At 34.9% G+C, this 22,362-nt stretch overlaps 1 protein-coding gene across 10 annotated transcripts in view; it reads left to right on the top strand.

Annotated features, from left to right (window-relative positions):
* Akap11 (A-kinase anchoring protein 11) overlaps positions 1 to 22,362 on the top strand; it is a 48,534-nt gene that overhangs the window by 11,512 nt on the left and 14,660 nt on the right. For 7 of the 10 annotated variants that reach the window (XM_010637091.3, XM_010637087.3, XM_010637088.1 and 4 more), the window contains 7 exons: positions 706 to 809; positions 4,952 to 5,068; positions 8,584 to 8,631; positions 10,242 to 10,376; positions 11,774 to 12,041; positions 12,635 to 17,114; positions 21,827 to 21,982. In XM_010637091.3, coding sequence (XP_010635393.1) covers positions 750 to 809; positions 4,952 to 5,068; positions 8,584 to 8,631; positions 10,242 to 10,376; positions 11,774 to 12,041; positions 12,635 to 17,114; positions 21,827 to 21,982 — 5,264 coding nt within the window. In that variant the 5' untranslated portion in view covers positions 706 to 749. Of the gene's footprint in view, positions 1 to 705; positions 810 to 4,951; positions 5,069 to 8,583; positions 8,632 to 10,241; positions 10,377 to 11,773; positions 12,042 to 12,634; positions 17,115 to 21,826; positions 21,983 to 22,362 lie in introns of those variants that run through there. The other 3 variants (XM_010637093.3, XM_010637092.3, XM_010637095.3) reach the window with 2 other exon arrangements.

Genomic DNA, 22,362 nt, shown 5'->3' with positions numbered 1-22,362 from the left:
TAGGTCTTAAGTGATCAGTGTCCTCTGGTCAAATGTAGATATTGTGTGGTTAATGTCCTGGGTTAAGTTCTCAAAGGTTTTAATTAAAGTGTTATTAAAAAGATAAAACTTAGTTTTAGAATTTTTCCTGAGGGAAGTGTGTGTGTAAATACTGTTAATCATTTAACTTTATGTGATCTCTAGTCATTGGTGTGCTCTTATACTTTCTAAGGGATTCATGTTTATTTGTCTAATTTTATATGTAAAGATTTCATTTTACCACTTGTGTATTATCACAACCTTCTGCTCAGCAAATTTCTGTAGCATTTATTGTTACTGTAGAGATAAGAATGACTTTGGAGGCAGGAAAGCTGGGATTCTGTTTCAGTACTGTCTATTTAAGATTTAAAAAGGCTTTGCAAATAATTCTTATTTAATTCTTACTAAAATAATTCTTATTGAAAAGGATAGTGAAGCTGTACAGAAGAGTAAATTATATTATAATTTTGAACCTCAAAATAAGATTATTGTAATATTTTTATATCTCATTAAAGTACCAGTATTTACCTATTTTTCAAAAATATGTTGGAATACTAAGTAATTTTTAGGGGTCATTTTTTTTTTCAGTTTTCATTTTTCTTTACATGTCTGAGCTTAAAGACACCTAACAAAGTACTTACCCGAATACTAATAAATAAGCTTTTCTTTTTAATATGTTTTCTTTAGGTGTTTTGTGTATCTGTTTTGCAGTGATTGCATATGAAACTAATATGGCGACTTTCCAGCCGTTCAGAAATAGTCATGTGAAGCCTAGAAGATCTGTCAGAAAAGTAAGTTCACTGTATTAGGTTTGTTTTTATGAACATTTTAATATAACTTGATCATTTTGTTAAAATTCATAGTGCTGTGACATTTAGTTTTAAATGAATCTTTTTTATGTGCCTTGAGCTTTACCCTAAAGGTTTGTAAGAAATACTGTCATTTATTCATTTAGAGAATACAAATTTGAGTCTGAGCCCTGTGGTAGATGTTGGGCAATTAATAAGAAAATGAAATATAGTGATTAATCCTTCTTTCTAGTCTGAGGAAGAACCCCTTATTTCCTCTCTTAATAAAAAGTTGGAGCTGGGTATGGTGGTTCATGCCTTTAATCCCAGCACTCTGGGAGGCTAAGGCAGGAGGATCCCAAATTGGAGTGCAGCTTGGACAACTTAGTGATTTGATAAGACCCTGTCTCAAAATAAAAAATAAAAAAGAGCTGGATACATAGCTCATTGTGATGGCCCTGCCCTGTGTTCCATTTCCCAGTACCACAAACAAAATAAAACAGAAGCCTAAGACAATTTGGTTGACCTTCTCTTCTCTTCTCTTCTCTTCTCTTCTCTTCTCTTCTCTTCTCTTTCTTTCTTTCGTTTCTTGACATTTTGTTTTTGCTAACACTTTGGGGCATTACTTGACAAAGAAAAGAATAGAGACTGGAGGATGGTTAGAAGTCTTTATCTGTCCTTTTTCTGGCCTTCATCATCTTGACCAGTCCTTAACTTTAAGGAAAGCAGTCTTTGACTTTCATTAACAGTGTTTTTCTTGCTTTCCTTCCCTTATGATAGCTGTTTTCTCTATTATGATAATACTTATAAGGGAGAAAATAATTCACGTAAACTGAAAAGGGCCATTGTCCTTTAGTTACCAATTTTCAGATTAATGAGTGGGAATTATAGTTACCTCTAATGATATCACGTGAGTTTATTTTCCTTTATTTGTATTGCTTTGGACTCATGGATTTTGACTTTTTTTTTTTGTACTAGCAATTGAACGTAGGGCTTCATGCATATTAGGTAAGCTTTTTACCACTGAATTTCATCCTTAACTTTTTTCTTAAATTTCATTTTGAGACAGAGTCTTGCTAAGTTGGCAAGGCTACACTCTTAACTTGCAGACCTCCTGCCTTAACCTCCCAAATAGCTGGTATTATAGATGTGTGCCAGCTGTTTTTTAGCAGTTCCATTTTTTTCAATCATTTATTTATAGTGGTTCATTCATTCATCCATCCATTTGGTCATTTATTTATTTGAAATTGGTCAAATTGTCCCCAAGTTGTTGTCAATGTGTAATTGCCTGACTGCTTTCTTGCTTTCAGGTTTTACCTCTTTGACCTACTTCTCCTTCCTCAGACCTGAAATTGGCTGGTTTTTCAAAGAAGCTTGAAAAGTATTTAGAAACCAATATTTGGGTACTAGGAATGCCCTCTGCTGTACATGAGTTTATATTGATAGCTCAAGTTCAGATTTCACATTTTACATATTTTCTGTTTTAATTGTGTGTCCATAAATTAGAATGAAAACCTCCATTCATTAATTAAAATAAATTATTTAGGTATGAATATTTTCAGATCCATAGAATAGTTTGGGTAAAACCCCAGTACTATAATAAATGTCATATTCTTTTCTTAGGTTCACCTTTTTTTAATCAGTTTAACAATGACCCACAACCTTTGGACCAACTTGGTTCACTCTTTGTTAACATTTTGCCATACCCAGTTTTGTACCTCTTTTCCTATATATACACCCACACTTCCTTTTGGCAGACATTATTTAATATGTTAGCTCTTCTAAGAAAAAAAAAATCTGTTACATCATCTAATATGCCATCCATACATAGATTTTCCTGATTGTCTCAAATGCACTTGAAACCTTTTCTTTGCCTCACATCTAGGATCCAGGAAAGGTTCTTATACTGCATTTAGTATTTTGTCTTTTTGATTCCCTTAATTCTAGACCTTAATGGTTTAGATTCTTTTCTCACGTCAGCAAATCTTTATAAGAGCCTAGAACACTTGTCCTGTAGAACATCTCCATCTTCTGTGTTCATCTGGTTTTCCCTGTAATTAGGTTGAGCAGGAACACCTCAAAGATGATGCTACATTTATTTCATGCTATCAGATCAGGAGGTGCAAGCTGTTGATGACAAGCTTTACCAGGTGGCCAAGATTGTAACCATCTAATTACAAAGGTACTGTTATTAGATGGTTACAATTGGATAATAAACCTATAGGATGATAGTTTGTGATAGTATGAGTATCTTGTTCCTCAGTAGCTTTTAACCTAGTATATTTAAGATACATTGACAATTCTTTTCTAAATCAGTAATTACAATTGGAATTACAAATGAGATTTTCTAATTTAGTCATTCTGTCCATACTTGTCAGCTAGTGTTCATGGGTAAAGAAGAGTGCCCATGATTAAATTGAACAGTTATACTCCATTTTTATTTTTATTCTTTTTGATGTCCCAGTATCTCAAAAGTGGCCAGGAGGAATTCCTTCAAGCTGGCTCTTTATTCTTTTGAAATGACCCCATTAGTCTTTGAGCACTTCCTTGCATTCTTGCAAAGGTGTATGTTCTAGGTTCCCTCTGTACTTTCTCTGCCCCCAGGTCTGGAATCAACCATTTTTCTGAGGCATTTTAGTTTATTTTATTGGAGATTTTATTAGAAACCGAACTCTGGGTATTAGGTATGCTCATTGCTACTGAAAGTCATTGCTTCTAAGACTTTTAAATGTGTTAAATATATTTAGAGTATTTTATTATGGGTTCATATTGATAGATCAAATTCAAATTTACTTATTTATTTTTTGAGATAAGATCTTACTATGTAGTCCAGGCTGGCTTTGAACTCACTATGTAGCCATCTACCCTCATCGATGAGTAAATTTTGTTATTTTACTTCCATTCTGTTGCCTCTTTGTGTGTCACTTACAAATTCCTTCCACAACAGCCCAGGCTGCCGCAAATTCACAGCAATCCTGCCTCAACCTCCCAAGTGCTGGGAGTACAGGTGTGAGCCACCACATCTGGCTGAAATTCAAATTTAACGTTACATTTTTTTTCTTGAATTTTTTGATTTCATATTTATATTCTTTTAAAGTAAAGATTTACACTTAACTTTATTAAAGTTAGAAGCTCTTTGTTGACTTAGTACTTGAGGTTCTGAAATCTAGGGAAATCAGCGAAATATACTTTGTCTTCAATAATTTGGTTTAATGGATAGGAAAACATATATATGAGAGTAGTAAATATAAGATGTTATGATTTAGATTAAATGCTCTTAATGTGCAAGCAATATGGCAGTAACTTTGAGAGTATTTTATTATGACTAATGGATGGGAACAATCTTGAGGTCTTGGGATGGGTAGGCTTTCTACAAGGAAAGACTGTGGAATAAGGACATTTCTGTTTTTGTTTTTTTTTTTTAACTGGGGATTGAACTCTGGTCCTTGAGTTTGCAAGGCAGACAGTGGAACCACTGAGCTAAACCCCTGGCCCAGGACATTTCTGATAGAGGAGCACATTATCAAATCAAAGGGGGAATAAGGTAGAAGGAAGTTAATGTTCTCTTTATGTGCAGCGTAATACTCATTTTGTTTATGTAAATTCTTCCTCCCTCTAGTTGTTTATTCTTGACAGTCCTGGTCCCCAAATCCAGAGGTCTGTAAACCTCCTGAAAAATCTTATTTTGAGTTACTGTCTCTCTTTTTTCTCTAACTTTGTAAAGTGAATAATCACTGTTGTTAGCCTCACCAACTGTATCTCCCACATTGTCCCACTCATTGTGTTAAATTCTTCTCTTTGTTCTGTAGGTCTTGGAAATCCAATATGCAACCTGTTAGTTTTAGCTTAAAGTAAGAGTAAGCAAACCTATGGCTTATCGAGGATTCTGTGTGATTTTCCAGTGAGCTACTTAGCCTCTGTCTGGTATATTCATTTGTTCTGGGCACAGAGAACTCTTACTTAAGTCTTTTCACCTGAATGGACCTTTTCTTCTTGGCTGAATTGAGTTCTCTAAACAATGTCATAAGGCATCAAATGAATATTAATTGGAGAATGGGTGATTTTTAATCCAAATCTAAAATATCTACAGGATCTCTTACCTTGTCTTAGAGTTAAATAAATTAAGAATGTTTTTTTCCCCCCAGAGCTTCAGCGAAGATGTGTTCCAGTCTGTAAAGTCTTTATTACAGAGTGAGAAGGAACTATGCAGTATATCAGGCGAGGACTGTTTAAAGCAGGATGAACATGCCAATTTAACTGAGGTTTGACATATTACTTTCTAAATCCTTTCTAAATTCAGTGTGAATACATGTTTTAAATACTGGCTAACATAATTGTCCTAATGTGTTCTTCTGAGTACAGTAAAGTGAGTAAACGTTATTTATTGCTTATTGAACATACAACATTTTTTAGTGTTCCACTCTGAAACAAAAGAGTGCTTATTTTTTGTATTCATTTTTTATTAATTTCTTGAGTGTTTCAATACTTCGATTCAAAATGAAAAGGTAATCATAAATTTATCTTTGAAATTAAGGTATTTCCTGTTACTTGAAGGTAAGATATACAACTTACTCAGCTATTTCTCTGCTAAATCTAGTGTTTCCAGTCTTTGTCTGAATTTATTACTATGAAAAACAGTAACATTTAAAAAAATAATAAGTAGTCATATATAAAGATATATAATCGTATATCAATATATCAATAGTCTGTCATCATGTTCATATAATAACCAAATAAGACATGTGGTATTGGGTCTTTGCAGCTTAAATCTAAAACATATATTAAATTTTTTGTTTGTTTGTTTTTGGCAGTACTGGGGATTGAACTCAGGACCTTGCACTTGCCACACAGGCATGGTGCCACTGAGCTACATGCCTGGTCCTGTTAAATTTTTTTGAAATGAGGGTTCTAATAAAAACCTTGATTATTCATATTTTGAGGAATGATTTTCTTTCATTTTGCTAGAGAAATTCTCCACTTGGCTGCATTTCATAGGAAGATGAAAATACTTTTGGGGCCTGTATTTTTTGCTACTTGCACCTCTTCTTTTTGCATCATCTCAGTTTCTGTGGCTCTTGACTTACCTTTTTTGATGCTCCTGTTTTTTATAGTAAAAGTTGAGCCACTCTTAATCTAATTATTTCTTGGCAAGTGTTACAAGTCTCCTTTGTTGTTCTTCTCAACAGTGTCGCAGTGCATATCTCTCCAGCTGCTTATATGTCTATCCAAGCTCACATTCACTGATGAGGCCTTTCTTGGTCAGTAGGCAATAGAATACTTTCTTGGTGTCTCCTGTACTGCATGTCAGCTTATTTACTCTTTTGCATTAAGAAAAGGAAACTTGAAAGACTTCTATAGGAATTTCTGTTTCATTTTAGAGTATTCTTTTTTTTAAAAATTAAATAATTGAATTTATTGGTATATTTTAGGGATACAGTGCAGTTACATTCATTGTTGGGATCTTGTACCTCTACACGACAGGTCTTGGTTCTCATTTTTTCCCCTTGTCCCTGCCCTTCCCTCCCCCCCCCCCCCATTTACAAACACTTTATTTCCATCTTTTCATTTTCTCACATTTTTTTCTTTTCCTTTATTACCCTTCCCCTACTCATCCCACTTTCCCTACACCTTTAGCCCCTTGCTTCCCATTTCACAATGTCAGTTGTCTCATTAGGATTTTATGTACTATTACACTTTATTCACACCAGAGAAACTATTCAGTATTTACACATGTGTGACTTATTTATTCCCTTAAGAGTATATCCTCAATATGTATCCATTTTCCTATGAATGAATCTAATTTCTCATTCTTTATGGCTGAGTAATACTGCATTTTATAGAGAAACCACATCTTCTTTATCCAGTCTCCAACTGATGGGCAAATGGGCTGTTTCCAAGTTTTAGCTATTACAAACTGTGCTGCTACCATTTTAGAGTATTCTTATCTCAAAATATCTGTTTGAAGAAAGTAGAGAAATTTGTCATTTGAGATAATACTCATTATCTTATTGAGTGCTTATATGTGTCAGAGTGAGTTGTATTGCCTAAAGTTTTATAGATAAGGAAATAGGCTCCTAGAGGTTAACCTTTATCTAGATGCCCGGAAGTTAACACTTTTCTGAGATAATAACCATAATTAATCAGAATAAAGATCCAAGGGTAATTTAAAACTCTGGCTTCTCAATCAGAAAGAGATCAAAAGTGTATTCAGTGTTGATTTATATTTTAACTCTATTTCTACCCCTCATTCTTAACAACTCATTAATTATATTGTTATCATCGAACTACTGTGTGTTTTTTTAGCCATAGTACTTGCTTAATTGTTTATTATTCTGTCTTCAAGTGGAAAAAAAAATCTATGGAGATAAAGACATAAAATATAATTTTAAAAAATAACATAATTTTCAGATTGTAAAAGTAGTACATATTCTTTAAAAAAAAAAAAAAAAAAAAAGAAATACCAAAAGTATAAAAATGAAAATGTCATTGATCTTGTGAATTAGGAAATAAAAGCACAGATGAAAAAATAAGATCACATGTACAGTGGTACCTTGGTATTTGTTGTTGATTGGTTCCAGGAAGTATGGCGAGGGCCAAAAACGATGAGTATCATACAAATTGTTTTGCTGGAAAGAGAAGCAAGTCACATGGCAGTTGACACCAAATTCTAACTTGTGTGTCTAGTATCAAACAAATGATGAGTAGCAGGACAAAATTATGTTGCATACCAGAGCAGTTGCATTTCAAGGTGTGACTGTAATTCCATCAGTTAAGAGTTGCCTTGTGTGGTGGTGCACGCCTGTAATCCCAGCACTTCAGAAACTGAGGCAGGAGGATCACTGTGAGTTCAAGACCAGCCTGGGCTACATGAGTTCCAGGTCAGTCTCAACTACATAGTGAGATCCTGTCTCAAAAAACAAAAAATAAAACAAAACTACAAAAGTTAATGATTGTTAATAGTTTTGAGTATTGCCTTCCAGTATTATTTTTATGCAGATGTTTTTAAAAATAAGGTTGAAATTGGGTGCATACTGTATGTTTTTTTGTAACTTGTCCTTTTTACTTAATAATGGAACATTTCCTCATGTTGTTAGATATTCCTTAGAAATTTAATTTCTATAAACTTCTCTGAGTAAACTCTATGAGGATGTTAAAGGAAATAAATGGTAGTATCATAGGTAGTGACAAAGGAGCCTTGGGGTCTACCAAGAAAGAAGGTGGCATTTGAGTTGACTTGAAAAATGAATAAGAGCATGTAAACATCCATAGAAGAAAGATCCAGATCAAGGGGCTTAACTTTGAGATCCTTAGGCCAAAATGTTCAGGATATTTTCTAGAACTGGAAAGGGCCTGTGTGTTTGAATGAAAGTTGAGAGGGCTGAAGGTGTCCACTAACCCCAGGTAGAAATTTCCCCTAGGAAGCATGGAGGTGTTTGCATAGGGTAGTCACATGACAGTGGGATCAGTTGGAAGAAGATTGTAACAGTGCAAATGAGAAGCAGAGACAGGAGATGTGGAGAGAAGTGGATGTATTTGGAATATATTTTAGAGTTAGAATTGATTAAGCTTGGTAGAGAGGAAAATGTGAATGTGGCTCACAACTAGAGCCAATGCTTTGTAAAAAAAACCTTTTCATCTTTGAAAATACCTTGTCCAAGGCAGTCATCATTTTAATGTCTTACTATGCTTTTTTTTTTCTATTTTTCAGTTCTGTTAACAATCTTGAGACAGTGCTTAAAAAATCAAATTAATGGAGTTTTATTCCTTTATTATTCAGGTCACATTTCTGGGCTTTAATGAAGAAACAGATGCTGCTCATATACAGGTATTAGACTATTGGATTGGAAAGGGTTGCAAGAGATTATTTGAAACAGATTTTTAAAAATTAATTTTATTGGTATATTTTTAATATACATAATGATCCCATTCATTCTGGGGAATTTGTACGTGTACATAATATATCTTGATTCTTCTTTTTTCCCCCCATTTCCTTCTTTCTTCAACCCAGGTTTGCAAACCATGAAAAATTTATCTTAATGGTCCATACTTACACTAAAATTTTCTGTTATCTGTTCAAAGGTGACAATTTAAAGTCAACTTTTGAGTGTGGTTTGGACATTTTCACTTTTAGCATTTTTACTGAAAGTCCTTATTTTAGAAAGAATTATTAGGTTGTACCACCACTTATCTGAGAAGGATGCAAACCACCACCGGCTTTTTCTGTATTCCATGCTTCAAATATAATGTGATGTTTGTTTTGTTATTTTGATGGTTTTCATAATTTGACTTCAACTGTAAAAGTTATTAGATTTTAGTTGGGGTCGGCTTAAATATCAAAGATAAATTTTTTTTCTTTTTGGTACTGGGAATTGAACTCAGGTCCTTGTGTTTGCGAGGCAGGCACCGGAACCACTGAGCTAAATCCCTGGCCCTCAAAAATAAAATCTGTAAAAAAGTCAAAATTAACCAGTGTAAAATTTTTAGCCTTTTTTCTGTAGGCGTTTATACAGGGATTAGAATCAATAAAGGAAGGCTTCACAGCTACATCAAGTGTGGTTGAAAGTTCTGTAGATACTACTTGTCCTCCTGCTGCTGCTTTAAAATTTGCTACATATTTATTTTTTTGGTAAAACACCTCCCCAAAAGAAAGAGACAAAACATTATTGTATTCTTTTTGTAAACTGCATATCAGGTGACTATGAAAGAAAACACCATTATGTCCTGAGTGTCTTAGCTGGAAGAGCTCAGACAGAAGGAATCAAGAGAACATACTCCTGAGAATGTATGATTAGAAAGAGAAATGTTCCAAAGTATTTCTCTAGTACTTTTTTTAACCCTTTCTTAGAAAACCATGTTTATTTTGCAAAGCAAAGTACTCTCAAAGGGTCAAAGACTTCAGTAATTCTTTACCTGGTTAAAATATTTATGTAAAAGGAGCAAACACGAAAAAGCGAAAGCTAGCTTCCTTTCCTTTAACCTTCATAAAATTTTCAGTTGAAGATTGTAACATTACATTCAAAAGGAAAGACAGAAAAATGGGCCTATATTTTGCAAAGTTAAAATTTAAGCTCTGAGGAAGTACATTCAATAAGCCAAGAATGAAGGCTGTCAGCAAAATTCCAGAGTTAAAGCTGAGGACCATCAGTTGACATTTACTAAAAACAATTTAATGCATCAGTGTCATGGGTATTTGAGGTAGCATGTTAAAATGTATTATATATCTTGCTAGGAATACATTTGTAAGGCTACAGGAAAAGCAGTATTAATTAATTTTTAGTACTTAAATTTTTTGAATTAAAAAGATAAATTGCATATGTGTACTATTATAAGTCAGTTTATTAATCAGCAGACTTTATAATGATTTTTGAAAACTACATTTAGGAAACCTCAACAAAAGTATGACTTTACAGTGTTATTTATGTTATTTTAAAATAGGATTTAGCAGCAGTGTCTTTGGAACTTCCAGATCTTCTGAATTCACTCCACTTCTGCAGTTTAAATGAAAATGAAATTATTTGTATGAAGGATATAAATAAATCATCAGATGTCAACAGCAGTCCTCTAAATCAGGTAATAAATTTTTCAGGCTACATTTTACTACATTTAATCAAGAGTATTGAACTGAAGTGCTTGGATTTTTTTTTCTTTTAATCTTAAGTAAATAGGACTAAAGCAGTTTTAACTCATGCACTGTTGACATACCTGATGCATAGAATTTAGTCATAGTTTATATATTAATTTTTTTCCTCTGTGATTTTTTTCTCTATGAAGTTTTATAAGTAATATATAAGTACATAGTAATTTTTAATGAAAATTTATTATTTCTAGATTTATTTAATTTCTACTTTTCTATAAGTCATAGAGATTTTTCTACTTTATGGTGAAGTCCAAATTTACCTAAATATTGGGTTATATGTTGAAGAGCATGCACTTCAGCTCATTTTCTGGTTAAAAAATTTCTAGGTATGCTGAACCATACGATGATATGTTTTAAATTTATAAATAGAATTATCAACATTGCAGATAAGTGGTTAATTTCATAGTATTTAGCTTCTAGCTTATTACTAAGAGTGATTTTTGATAAGACATCAAAGAATTACTTGCTTTTTATTTTAATCATGGTGCTGGGGATTAACCCAAGGCCTTGTACATGATGGGCAAGTACTGTGTTTTAGGAGATAAAACATTTACAAATGAAACCTGTAGATTTAAAATTTGTATTACTTATTCAGTGTAAAACACTGCTGTGTTCTTTACAAAGTCTGTTGATTAAAAATAGAACTACTTGGCCTCATTTCTTTGTATTTTTCATTCATATTTATTTTTCCTTATTTACTAGGATGTAAGGGTGGTATATTTGGTTTCTAATTTTTAAAATAAATCATTTGTCAGTGTTGGTGTTTTTAAAGATAGTAGCTGGGGAAAAATTTGATGACTTGTATTCTTAAAACTGTGAACATTATTGTAAATTTTAGTGCAAGATAAATTTAAGTCAAAAGGAGACAGTTCACTTATTGTAGTAGGAGGGAACCTAGCATCATCCTGGAAGCCACAGGAAAATGGCATAAAAAGTAAAGTAGAACGTGGTTTCTGTTCTTAAGCCTTTATAACACAGTTTATGATATAGGTTAATGATTAATTAAGGCAAATCACAGCACTATATACAAGAAAATATACAAGAAAGATGCCCAGGGAAACGCATAGGTAGTAGGTTCCATAACATTGAAGGAGATAGATTAGGTAGAATTTGAAGAGATAGTAAGAGAAATATGGGAGAAAAAGGGACTGGAAATTGAGAAATATAAAGGAGGAGGAATAAAACATTGCAAAACTATAGAGCCTTTCAAGATGTATGCAGTTTTTTGTTTTTTTGTTTTCTCAGAGATTGTTTTATTTCAAGGCCTCTTTCAGACAATGTGTTTCATATTTAAAATTAAAGTTGTTTTTATCATCTCTTCTTTCCCAAGAGTCATCATTCTGGAATGCTTTGTGTCATGAGAGTGTCACCTACATTACCAAGACTCAGAATTGATTTTATCTTTAGTCTCCTAAGTAAATATGCTACTGGTATAAGATATACCCTGGACACGTACTTACATCAAAACTGCCAGCTTGAGACCACTCATGAAGATGATGATGATGACACTAACCAGTCTGTGTCTTCCATAGAGGATGACTTTGTCACTGCTTTTGAGCAGTTGGAGGAAGAAGAGGCTTCAAGGCCATATAGTGATGGTTTGTTTTTGTTTTTACTAGACTTTTCCTCTAGAGATCTCATATTTCTGGAAAGTTGAAAGTTTACTTTTAAAAGTTGTAGGACACACTTATTCCATTGACATTTATTTGAAATTTTATCCAGTTTAAACATTTTAACCTTTGTTATGGTTGCAGAGGAGTTTCCCTGAGATTTTTAGCTTCATCATTACTTTGTTTTTAGTTTTGCTACTTCTGTTATTTAGGTAGTACTGTTCAAGTTCTGTTTACCTATCACTTGGTGTTCAGAAACTGTCTGGGTACAAATTTCAGAAAAATTAGCTGCCAGAGTCACCATAGTAGTGTTTTTAACATGCATGACAAAAGGCTAAGGATTCCATACACTAGATGTCCCTAGACATTGCGTAAAGTGATATTATTATTGTTTTAGTAAAAGGTGTATTTGTTTTTAAGTGTTACTTGGGATGAATCTCTTAACATAGTATAGAAGTACAAATATATATAGTATATATTACAAATAAAGATTTGATGTTTAATGTTTATTCATTCTTCTGATTTAAATTTTTATAAGTTCTGTTCTGGAAAAATTTAACCATTTTATTCTTTTTCTGTAGGAATAAACAGTACTACGCTGCGGAGCCAATGTGGTATGGCTTCTCAGACTATTTGTGGTCACCACTTGGAAACCCATGATTTAAAGATTCTGGTCAGCTCTGGACAGCAGAAGTCACTGGCTAAACCCTCATCTCCCTTAATAAATGTTCTGGGACATGAAGAATCACATTCTGTGAAAAATTCAGTCACAACTTCAATTTCAGAGCCTTGGGTCCAGAGGAGTTTCTATAGGTCATCTAACGCTTCAGATAAAAGCAGTGATGCACAGAAAACTTTTTTTTCTTCTTCTCCTGCCTATTCTTCAGAATCAGAATGCTCAAGTCCAAGTCCTGTTATTTTCTTGGATGAAGAAGGGTATCAGAAAAGCTTAAAAGCAAAACTTGAGCTGCCTAAAATTCCTGTGATGAAAGATGATGTAGAGGATTCAGACTCAGAAGTAAGTGAATTTTTTGATAGTTTTGATCAGTTTGATGAGCTAGAACAATCCTCAGAGACTTTCTCCCTTTTTATAAATGATCCTGTTGAAGGAAAGTCATCACGAAAGAAAGGGCATAAACATGAAAAATCTTGTATGAATCCTCAGAAATTCAAGTCTGATTGCCCAGCTCTTCCAGCTAATGTTAAAAAGCCAACTCCTCGTAAGCCCGAATCTCCTTACAGCAGCAACCTGTGTGATGCTCCAGATTCTCCTCGTCCAGTAAAGGCGTCAGGGGATGACAGTGGTTGGTTTAGCCCTATTCGATCCTCTGCTTTTAGTCCTCTTGGAAGCTGTACTCCTGCTGAATGCTTTTGCCAAACAGATAATGGTGGATATCAGACTCGTGATTCTGTTTATTACATCTATGACGATTACGCAAATAACATTTCATGTGAAGTACTAGAATCCGTTCTTCATAACCAACATGCTAATGAAATGGTAAACATTAATAGTATTAAAAAAGGAGAAAATAAAACTGCTGCTTTTAAGCATGCAAACCTCTATCAAAAAAGTGACTATAAAAATAAATCTTTAATGATTAAAGATAGCATTCAGAGATTTGCTGCAGATCTTGTGGAAAAAAGTTTTAGCAGTGCATTTAAAGACTTACAGAAAGGAGTCTCTTCGTGCACTAATGCATTGTGCCACTTAGCCATCCAATTGACTTCATCTGTTTTTCAGATGGCATTTAATGAACTGAGAAGGCAGCATGCGTTTTCACTGAAACAACGTGCCATTAGTGGTCTGGCTAATTTTTTGGTGAGTGAAGCCTTTTCACATGCCTTAAAAGATTTACAGTATGTAAAGAAGCAGATATTTACAAATACAGTTGCTAAGTTTGCTGCAGATCTTGCTGAAGAGCTTGTTTTTGAAGGCATCATGGAAGTTTGTCAGTTTTCATATCCTTCAACACCTGCATCTCTGCAGTGTCAGTCATTTGATTTTGAAGACAAAGTCATGAAGTCATATGCAGAAGATTTGTCTGAGTCTGTAATACAGGAAGCGTTCATTGAGCTTTCACAAGTTGATGTGCCCTTCACAACAAAGGCAGCAGTTAGTGTTTCTACAGATAATATTAAGTATGTGAATGCAGAAAGTGTAGCACCATCTACACAGACCTTCACAATTTCCCCTTTTAACAATCAAGCCGTTACGGTGACGAAACCAGTGCAGGAATATAAAAAGGAATACACTGTTCAGCAGGCCTTGTTTTGTACTTCAGGAATTGTCACTTCTATTCCAGTGCCCTTGGCAGGAAGTGCCCTTCTTCCATATCATATTTCCTTTACTGTGTGTCACACAAATTCTCATCTGTCACTTGATGACAGTAATACAAATGGTGATTCTACCCAAGCACACGTTATGTCAAAAAACAAAGAAGAGGAAGTAGGTTGTCCCAGAAACATTTGTTTACTTTCAGAACACAATCTGGTAAGCCAGAATGATTGTAAACCAACTAATAATGACATTGAAATTCAAAGTTCTTCAAAATTAACAAGTGACCCTGTGATTATCAGTAACTTTTCTGCAGCAATGGTGCATACAATAGTAAATGAAACTTTAGAGTCAATGACACTATTCAAAGTTGCCAAAACAGTTGATGAAAATACTGATTGTTTAACTAAAACAATAAAAGGACATGCCTCACCTTTCTCTCATCAAGCAGCACCACAGCAGGGGGAAGCTACCAATAAAGACACGTTTGCTGAACTATTCTCTAAATCTGTTATTAAAGATTCCATAGATACAAGCAAATCAATAAAATCAACTACAAATACAAATATCATATCTAAAGAAGGCTTGCCTGTTGCTGGAGAAGAATCACAGTCGACCTCAGAAAAGTTCCCTAAATTTCTTGATGCCCAAGATCATTTACCTTGCTGTTCACTTTCCATGAGAAAGGATTGTGTTCAAGAATGTAAAGATTCGATGGTTCATGGAATTTCTTTAGAGACATTATCACCTTGTCCAATGATGGCAAGTCAGAAACCTGATCTTAAGGAACTTGCTAAGGATAAACCAGTGAAAAAGCATAATTTGAATGATACAGCACTTGAGCCCTTGTCTTTTGGACAGGAGAGCCCTTTACGTCGCTCACATACTATCTCATCGACAGTGCTTACCTGTGTAGATGGTTTGCATGTGGAAGATAAACAGAAAATCAGAGACAGAAATATAATACCCGATACTCCTCCATCAACTCCTCTAGTTCCATCCCAGGCTAGTTCTGAATGGGATATCAAGAAGTTAACAAAAAAGCTCAAAGGGGAATTAGCCAAAGAATTTGCACCTGCTACGCCACCTTCTACACCTCACAATTCATCTGTTGGTAGTTTGTCTGAAAGTGAACACAATACTATAGAGAAAGAAGAGTTTATGTTGAAACTCATGCGGTCTCTTTCAGAAGAAGTTGAAAGTAGTGAAGGTGAAGAACATCCAGAAATGAATGTGAAGTTAGAGCACTCAGGGAAGAAAGTGCAGTTTGCAGAAGCATTAGCTACACACATAATTTCTTTTGCAACTGAAATGGCAGCCTCTCATTTAGATCATAAAATAACCCAAGAACCTGAGGCTCAAAAGCCTTGCTTCAGTGTGCAAAGTCAAGGAAAAGTATTGCCTGTTTTTTTAAGTCATTCTGATGAAAATTTTCAGACATGCATTTTTGCAGGCGATATGGCTGCAGAAATCATTACAGAAGCTGAGAAAATAGCAAAAGCTAGAAGTTCTGTACTTCACAGGAAAAAGAAGAATCTATGTTTTATTGATGGGGACCAAGATTATAGATCAGAAGAGACGTTGGATATGGAAGTTGTAGCACACCCAAGAGAAGTGGATCCATTTATTCTTTCATTACCACCAAGTTCTATGTCAGGTCTGACATATAAATACCCCAGCTGTGAAAGTGTGACAGATGAATATGCAGGTCATGTTATTCAAATGCTAAAACAGGAAGGTGGTAATGGTGAGTTAATAATGGATCAGTTTGCCAATAGACTTGCTTATCGGTCTGTTAAGTCAGGTTTACAAGAAGCAGCTAAGACAGCAAAAATGAAGTGCAGCTCAAAAATATTCCCTGTGCAAAGTGCGCCAGTGAAGATAAACAGTGAACTGTTAATGTTCTCGAACAAAGAACAGCACCGAGAAGTAGGTAAAAAAAGTAAAAGAAAAAGAAATGGAGGTCACCTTTGTCAAAATCAAACATGTGAAAGAACAAGAGATACATGTAGAAATGAGGACTCTCACCTGTATAGTTTTTCAGCCTCTCTTGCTCGCTGCATAACAAGAGATGTTAAAAAAGAGCTGATGGCACCTAAAGTTGACTTACCAAAATCCTTAACAGATTCCTGCCTTTTTGAAAAATCTGGATATGTTGAAGATACTGAGTGTCTCACAGAACCAGAATTTTCTACGCCTCTTCAGCTGTCCTCACAAAATCAAGGATATCACCACAGTACAGGCAACTTAAATAGACGTGCTTGTGGAGAGAATATTGTTCAAGCTATAGAACAGTATGCTAAAAAAGTAGTGGACGACACTTTAGAGTTAGGTCTAGGATCCAAAGTTTTCCAATCGTCTGAAACTACAAAATCAGTAGATAGGATCACTTATGCAGAAAAGTTGTCACCTCTTACAAATCAGAATTGCAGATACTGTGACCGTAAAGAACTCCATGATTGTACCGGAAACTCAACTCAGCACTTTTTCAGACAGGATTCACGTGTTAGTAGTAAGTTAGTTACAAATTCAAAGTTTAGCAACATCTGTCAGAAATCTAGAATTTTTCATCTTGATGTCCCTCAAATTCATGTAAATCTTGATAAAAAATCACTACTTGCTGAGAAGATAGTTGCTGAAGCTATTGAAAGAGCGGAGAGAGAGCTGAGCAATACCAGTTTGGCAGCTGATAGTGGGATTGGACAAGATGGCATTAGTTTTGCTGAAAGCCTAACCACAGAAATAATGACATCAGCCATGCTGAATGTTGGACATACTGTCAGCAGGTAAGTTTGAAAGTTTTATTTTGGGGGGGGCTTATGATAAAATGAAAAGTTAAACTTGCTCATATATGTCTTAAGTCCTGTTCACAAATGTATAATTTTTTAAACACTAACATTTTCCTACTGCATTTGTCCATGGTTTCATATCTTACATGTGATTTTCATATGTTTTTGTCTCCCAATATCTTTTGAGGAAAGGAATTGTGTTTAGGGCCATTAGATGAAAGTTATAGAAGATAATCACCTTGTCCAAGTTCACAGAATTATAAAACAGGTAAAATTGAATTACTGAAAGAGGTAGGGATATTTTTCTTTTAAATACTAGGAACTGAACCCAGGACTAAGCTGGATCTCCAGCCCTAGTCTGATTTTTTGTTTTGAGACAGGGTCTCATTATGATGCCCTAACATCATAATCAGGTTTGATTTATGATCCTCTCACCGCAGCCTCCAAGAGTGCTGGAATTACCAGCATGTACCACCACGCCTGGCTAACAGCTGGAGAATTTTTTTTTTTTTTTTTGTATTGTGATTGAACTCAGTACGTTGCACCTGCCAGGCAGGCGCTGGGCCACTGAGTTACTTCCCTGGCCCCAGCTGGAGAATTTTATACAGCAAATATAGGCTATTATTTTACTATGAGATTATACATTTTTATAGTTTTCTTTTTTCCTGTTTACAAAGGTAAGTTTTCTTACATAAAATTTGGTGAAATCATGTTGCTCTGAGGAAGAAAACAAATATTCTCCTGTACTTCCATCAGTGTCACGACCACTCTTAGCCCCAGAGTGTCTTGTTCTTCAGTTCCTGTTTCTTTTGCTCAGTGAGTCTGATAACTTAATTAATATTTTCATTTTTAATCTTTTTTCTATCTGAGAAAATATCAGGGCCAATCCATGTTAATAGTCTGTAGGATTTTATCTGTAAGTCCCAATGGAAAGAGAAAATGCTTTGGGTTGAGCTAGATCTTAATTGAATCACTTGATACCCAGAATTTTGAGTACTCAGCTGCATTAAAAATTATGACAAAGCCTGCCACTTTTTAAAAAAAGCCATTCTTTAGTTTCATTCATATATGTGTGTGTGTGTGTATATATATATACATATTTTTTTTTTTGTACTGGGAATTGAACTCAGGACCTTGCGTTTGCAAGGCAGGGGGCGGAACCACTGAGCTAAATCCCTGGCCCCTAAAAAGCCATTCTTAAATAGGGAGATGTCATTTGTCCATAATTTTTTATTTTTATTAATGTATTTATTTTTGGTACCAGGGATCAAGCTCAGGTCCTTGTGCTTGCAAAGCAGGTGGTGGAACCCCTGAGCTAAATCCCTGGCCCTCATTTGTCCATAATTCTTGAATTCAGTTGTTCCTTAGAATCCTCTTAGAATGAGAAGTGCCGTGTCTGACTTAATCAGAAGGCCACTATTCCTCTAGGTCAGGGGCTGTAAGCTATGATCTGTGGGCTTATTTATGGCCTACCCCTTGATTTTATACAGCCTGCAAGCTAAGAATAGTTTTTATACTTTTTTAATGATTGAAGAATTAAATAACATTTGTCACATATGAAAATTATATGAAATTCAAACATATCTTCATAAAATTTATTGAAATAAAGCCATGCTCATTACGTATTTTGTGTGGCTGTTTTTATGCTATGATGACAGAGGTGAATAGTTGGAACATAGTCTCCATATAGCTGGCAACACCTTAGTATTTACTATCTGGCCCTTTGTAAAGAAAGTTTATGAACTTCTAACATAGACCCACTTTCTTTTTTTTTTTGGTACTGAGGATTGAACTCAGGACCTCATGCTTGCCAGGCAGGTGCTGTGCCGCTGAGCTAAATCCCCAGCCCTGACCCATGGTTTATTTTTTGGTTCACAACTACTTATGATATAGTGTGTGGCTAATAACTATTAAAAACAAATAAGTGGTAGTAAGCTAAGCCCTATTTATTTATTTATTTATTTTGTTTTTTGAGACAGAGTCTTGCTATGTAGTTGAGACTGACCTGGAACTCACTATGTAGCCCAGTCTGGTCTCGAACTCACAGCGATCCTCCTGCCTCTGCCTCCTGAGTACTGGGATTACAGGTGTGTGCCATCATGCCTGGCTAGGCCCTTTTTTAAAAAAGAAAATTGAATTAACTTTCTTCATATAGTGACCTCATAGGCTATTTTAGCCCCAACCCTGTTCCCACAATCAAGGGAGGAAAATGCTCTGAAACTTGTAAGATGTCACTCCTAGGAACTAGCAAACACAGCCAATACCTTTGCTATTTATTCCTCAGTATATTCACTTTTCCTTCTTAGAGCTGCTGGGTAGTAGTTATCCTTACAGTTCTTGTGGTAAGCCAGCTTTTTTCCAGGCTGGTATTTACAAGAATACTACCTTGTAGTTCTTTTCTTGTTTCTTTTCTTTTTTTCCCCCACAGGGCCAGGGATAGAACTCAGGGCCTAGAGGGTTGTGCAAGCACTCTACCACTGAGCTACATTCCTGGCCCTTATTTTATTTTCAGATAGCATCTTATTAAGTTGCCTAGGGTGGTTTCAAACTCATGATCTTTCTGCCTCAGCCTTTGGAGGTATTGAATTACAGGCAAGTGCCACCACACTTGGCTTCTCTTTTCTTAATAATTGTGTTAGTGTTGTAAGTGCTTGTATTAGTGCTAGATGCAACGTGCACAACTTAAAGGAAGACAGGTTACATTTGGCTCTCAGTCTCAGAGAATTCAATGCATCATCATCTGGCTCTAAAGTAGAAACATCATAGAATAAGACCATGATGGAGCAGAATTGCTCATTTCATGGAGGCCAGGAAGAAGAGCAGAGGCGTAGTGCTTGAGAGGAAGGAACCAAGTCCGTATTTAGTATCCAAAGCCATGCCTCCACTGTTTACCAAGATATCCAAAGGTGTATTTTATTAATCTGCTAGGTGTTTTTTAATCCAGTGTAGTTGACATATCAAGAGTTGACTTTGGTATGTATATTTTACTGTTTCACATTTTCTATTTCTGAAGTAAAAATGGATTACTCTCTAAGATGTTATTTTGATTATTTCACTAATGTCCCTTTTATCATAAATGTTTGGTTCATGAAGCTAACCATAATTGCATCATGAAGTTGTAATACTCACCAGGGTTGTAACTGAATGGCAAATGGAAAACTGTATGGTAGTTTTTATTTTTTTAGAAGAACAAAACATTCAGGCCAGTGATGACAAACCTTTTAGAGATGTGTTCCCAAGCTGCAACCCCAAACCCACTTATTTATTGAAAAGTGCCAACACTGCAATTAAACCTGAAAGCTGAGGTTTTAGTTTAGCAGAAACTATCCATACATTAATATCTTTTGCCTTAAAAGAAAAACAACATGCATGCCAAAGGTTCACCACCACTGATCTAGGCTATATTCTAAGCCATTCTTTCCAAAATCAACTATTTGCCATTAAAAATTTCTCTGGATATCATCCCGTTGGGTCATTTTCTTTACAATGTGGTAAGTATGTGGAAAAGTGTTAAAACAAAGTATTGTTCAGCACTATATATAGTGTGCTTATCCTTAGACTGCCTTATATAATTCATGTTGGTATATCTTAAATACAAAATGAGAAGTGGCCATAAAAGAAGGGCAGTTTCAGGGGCTAGTCTAGGTCCTGGGAACATAGGTGAAAACAAAACAAGCAAAAATCTGTGTTCTCTTGGAGCTTATGTTAGAGTGCAGTAAGACAAGACACTAGATAAATAAAATGAATGTATGTTCCTTAAGGCTAAGGGCTCAGGAAAAATGAAACAAGGGATTTAGAGAATGCTGGTGACAGTGGAGGGTGGCCAATGTTTGTGGGTTTGAATAGGTAGCATTGTAGGTAATACTGGCAAAGTAATATTTGAGCCAAGAGCCATAGATGGCCTTATAGGAATCAGAGAGATGCACACTCTAGGAGAAGGGGTGGGACTGTGCTTATCTGTCAAACAACAAAGAGGACTGTTTTGCTGAAGTGGAGCCAGCGAGGGAAAATGGTAGGCGATAAAGTAGACATTATGCGTTGGGAGCAGCCATTGTGTTTTAAGAACTTGGGCTCTAATTCTAATTGGTGAGAAGCCATTTTGATCAGAATACTTACATTTTGAAAACATTAGATTACTGTGTTGGGAATAATATGTAAAGGGCATTTATAGTAGTTGAGCAGTGAATGCACTTTTCTCTGATAAAGGAATAAAAATATAAATGTCTTTTCATTAGCAAAAGAGTGAAACAATTGTGATCCATGCTCAGACTCCTGAAGAGATTTGGCTAGTTTGAATATAGGCCTGATCAACACTGCTAGAATTCCTGAACTACTTTTTTTGTTGTTTTTGTTCTTAAAGCCGGAAAGAGCTCCTTCACTAGAGATAAAAGTATTGTTTTACAAAGCAGATGATACTTTGGAACAGTATTTCCATATAATATCTCAGTTGAACGTATGAACTGTTTTAAACAATTTAATAAATGATGCAGTAGGGATGGACCTATAGTAGGCTATTCAGTATCTCAGTTAGCTTTGAAATTAATATGGTCTCCTGCAAAGTCTGATTATTAGCAGATTTAATAAAGGGTTTCAGAGACCACTGATCTAACTCTGAATATAATTTTTATTTTATCATCTTTATCAACTCAGTAGTCAAATAACTCTGATTCTACGATGCTTCCACTGTGATTTTTTTTTTCTTTTCTTAGTTCAAAGGAAATAGAAGATGCCCAGTCAACTGAGTCACTTGGTAGCCAGCAAATGAACCTCAGTATTGGTGAGGACAGCATTGGTAGCTGGTCCAATTTAAGTTTTGAGGATGAACACCAAGATGAAAGTAGCAGTTTTCATCATTTAAGTGAAAGGTAACTATATTTGTGTATATATTTGTGTAGTTTAGGTCTTCAGACCTCAGAAGAGAGCTATCAGTTTGCACTGTGTATTAATTAAAAATCCTAAATTTGGAAATCAAAGTGTATTTTATTCACAATGCATTTTTAATGGTTTTGGATAGTTATTTAATACAGTAGTTAGTTGAGCTAATTTTCTTTGGGTATACCAATAATTGATTTAGGAAATATTGTAGAGTCTTGTTTTTTTTACTTTTTAAGCCTTTCCTGAACTTTTCAGGAACACTTTAGAGAGAGTTTTTTTTTTCTGTTTTCTTTTTTTTGGTGTTTTCATTAGAGGATAGGAAAAAGGACAGGTATGTATAACAGGCACAAAAGTAGCCATGTATTTCTTC

This window comes from Fukomys damarensis, unplaced genomic scaffold (genome assembly GCF_012274545.1).
Source record: "Fukomys damarensis isolate Sample0158 unplaced genomic scaffold, DMR_v1.0_HiC HiC_scaffold_38, whole genome shotgun sequence".
Lineage (NCBI taxonomy): Eukaryota > Metazoa > Chordata > Mammalia > Rodentia > Bathyergidae > Fukomys > Fukomys damarensis.
Note: the sequence above shows the minus strand (reverse complement) of the source record. Positions and strands in the feature narration are given on the sequence as shown.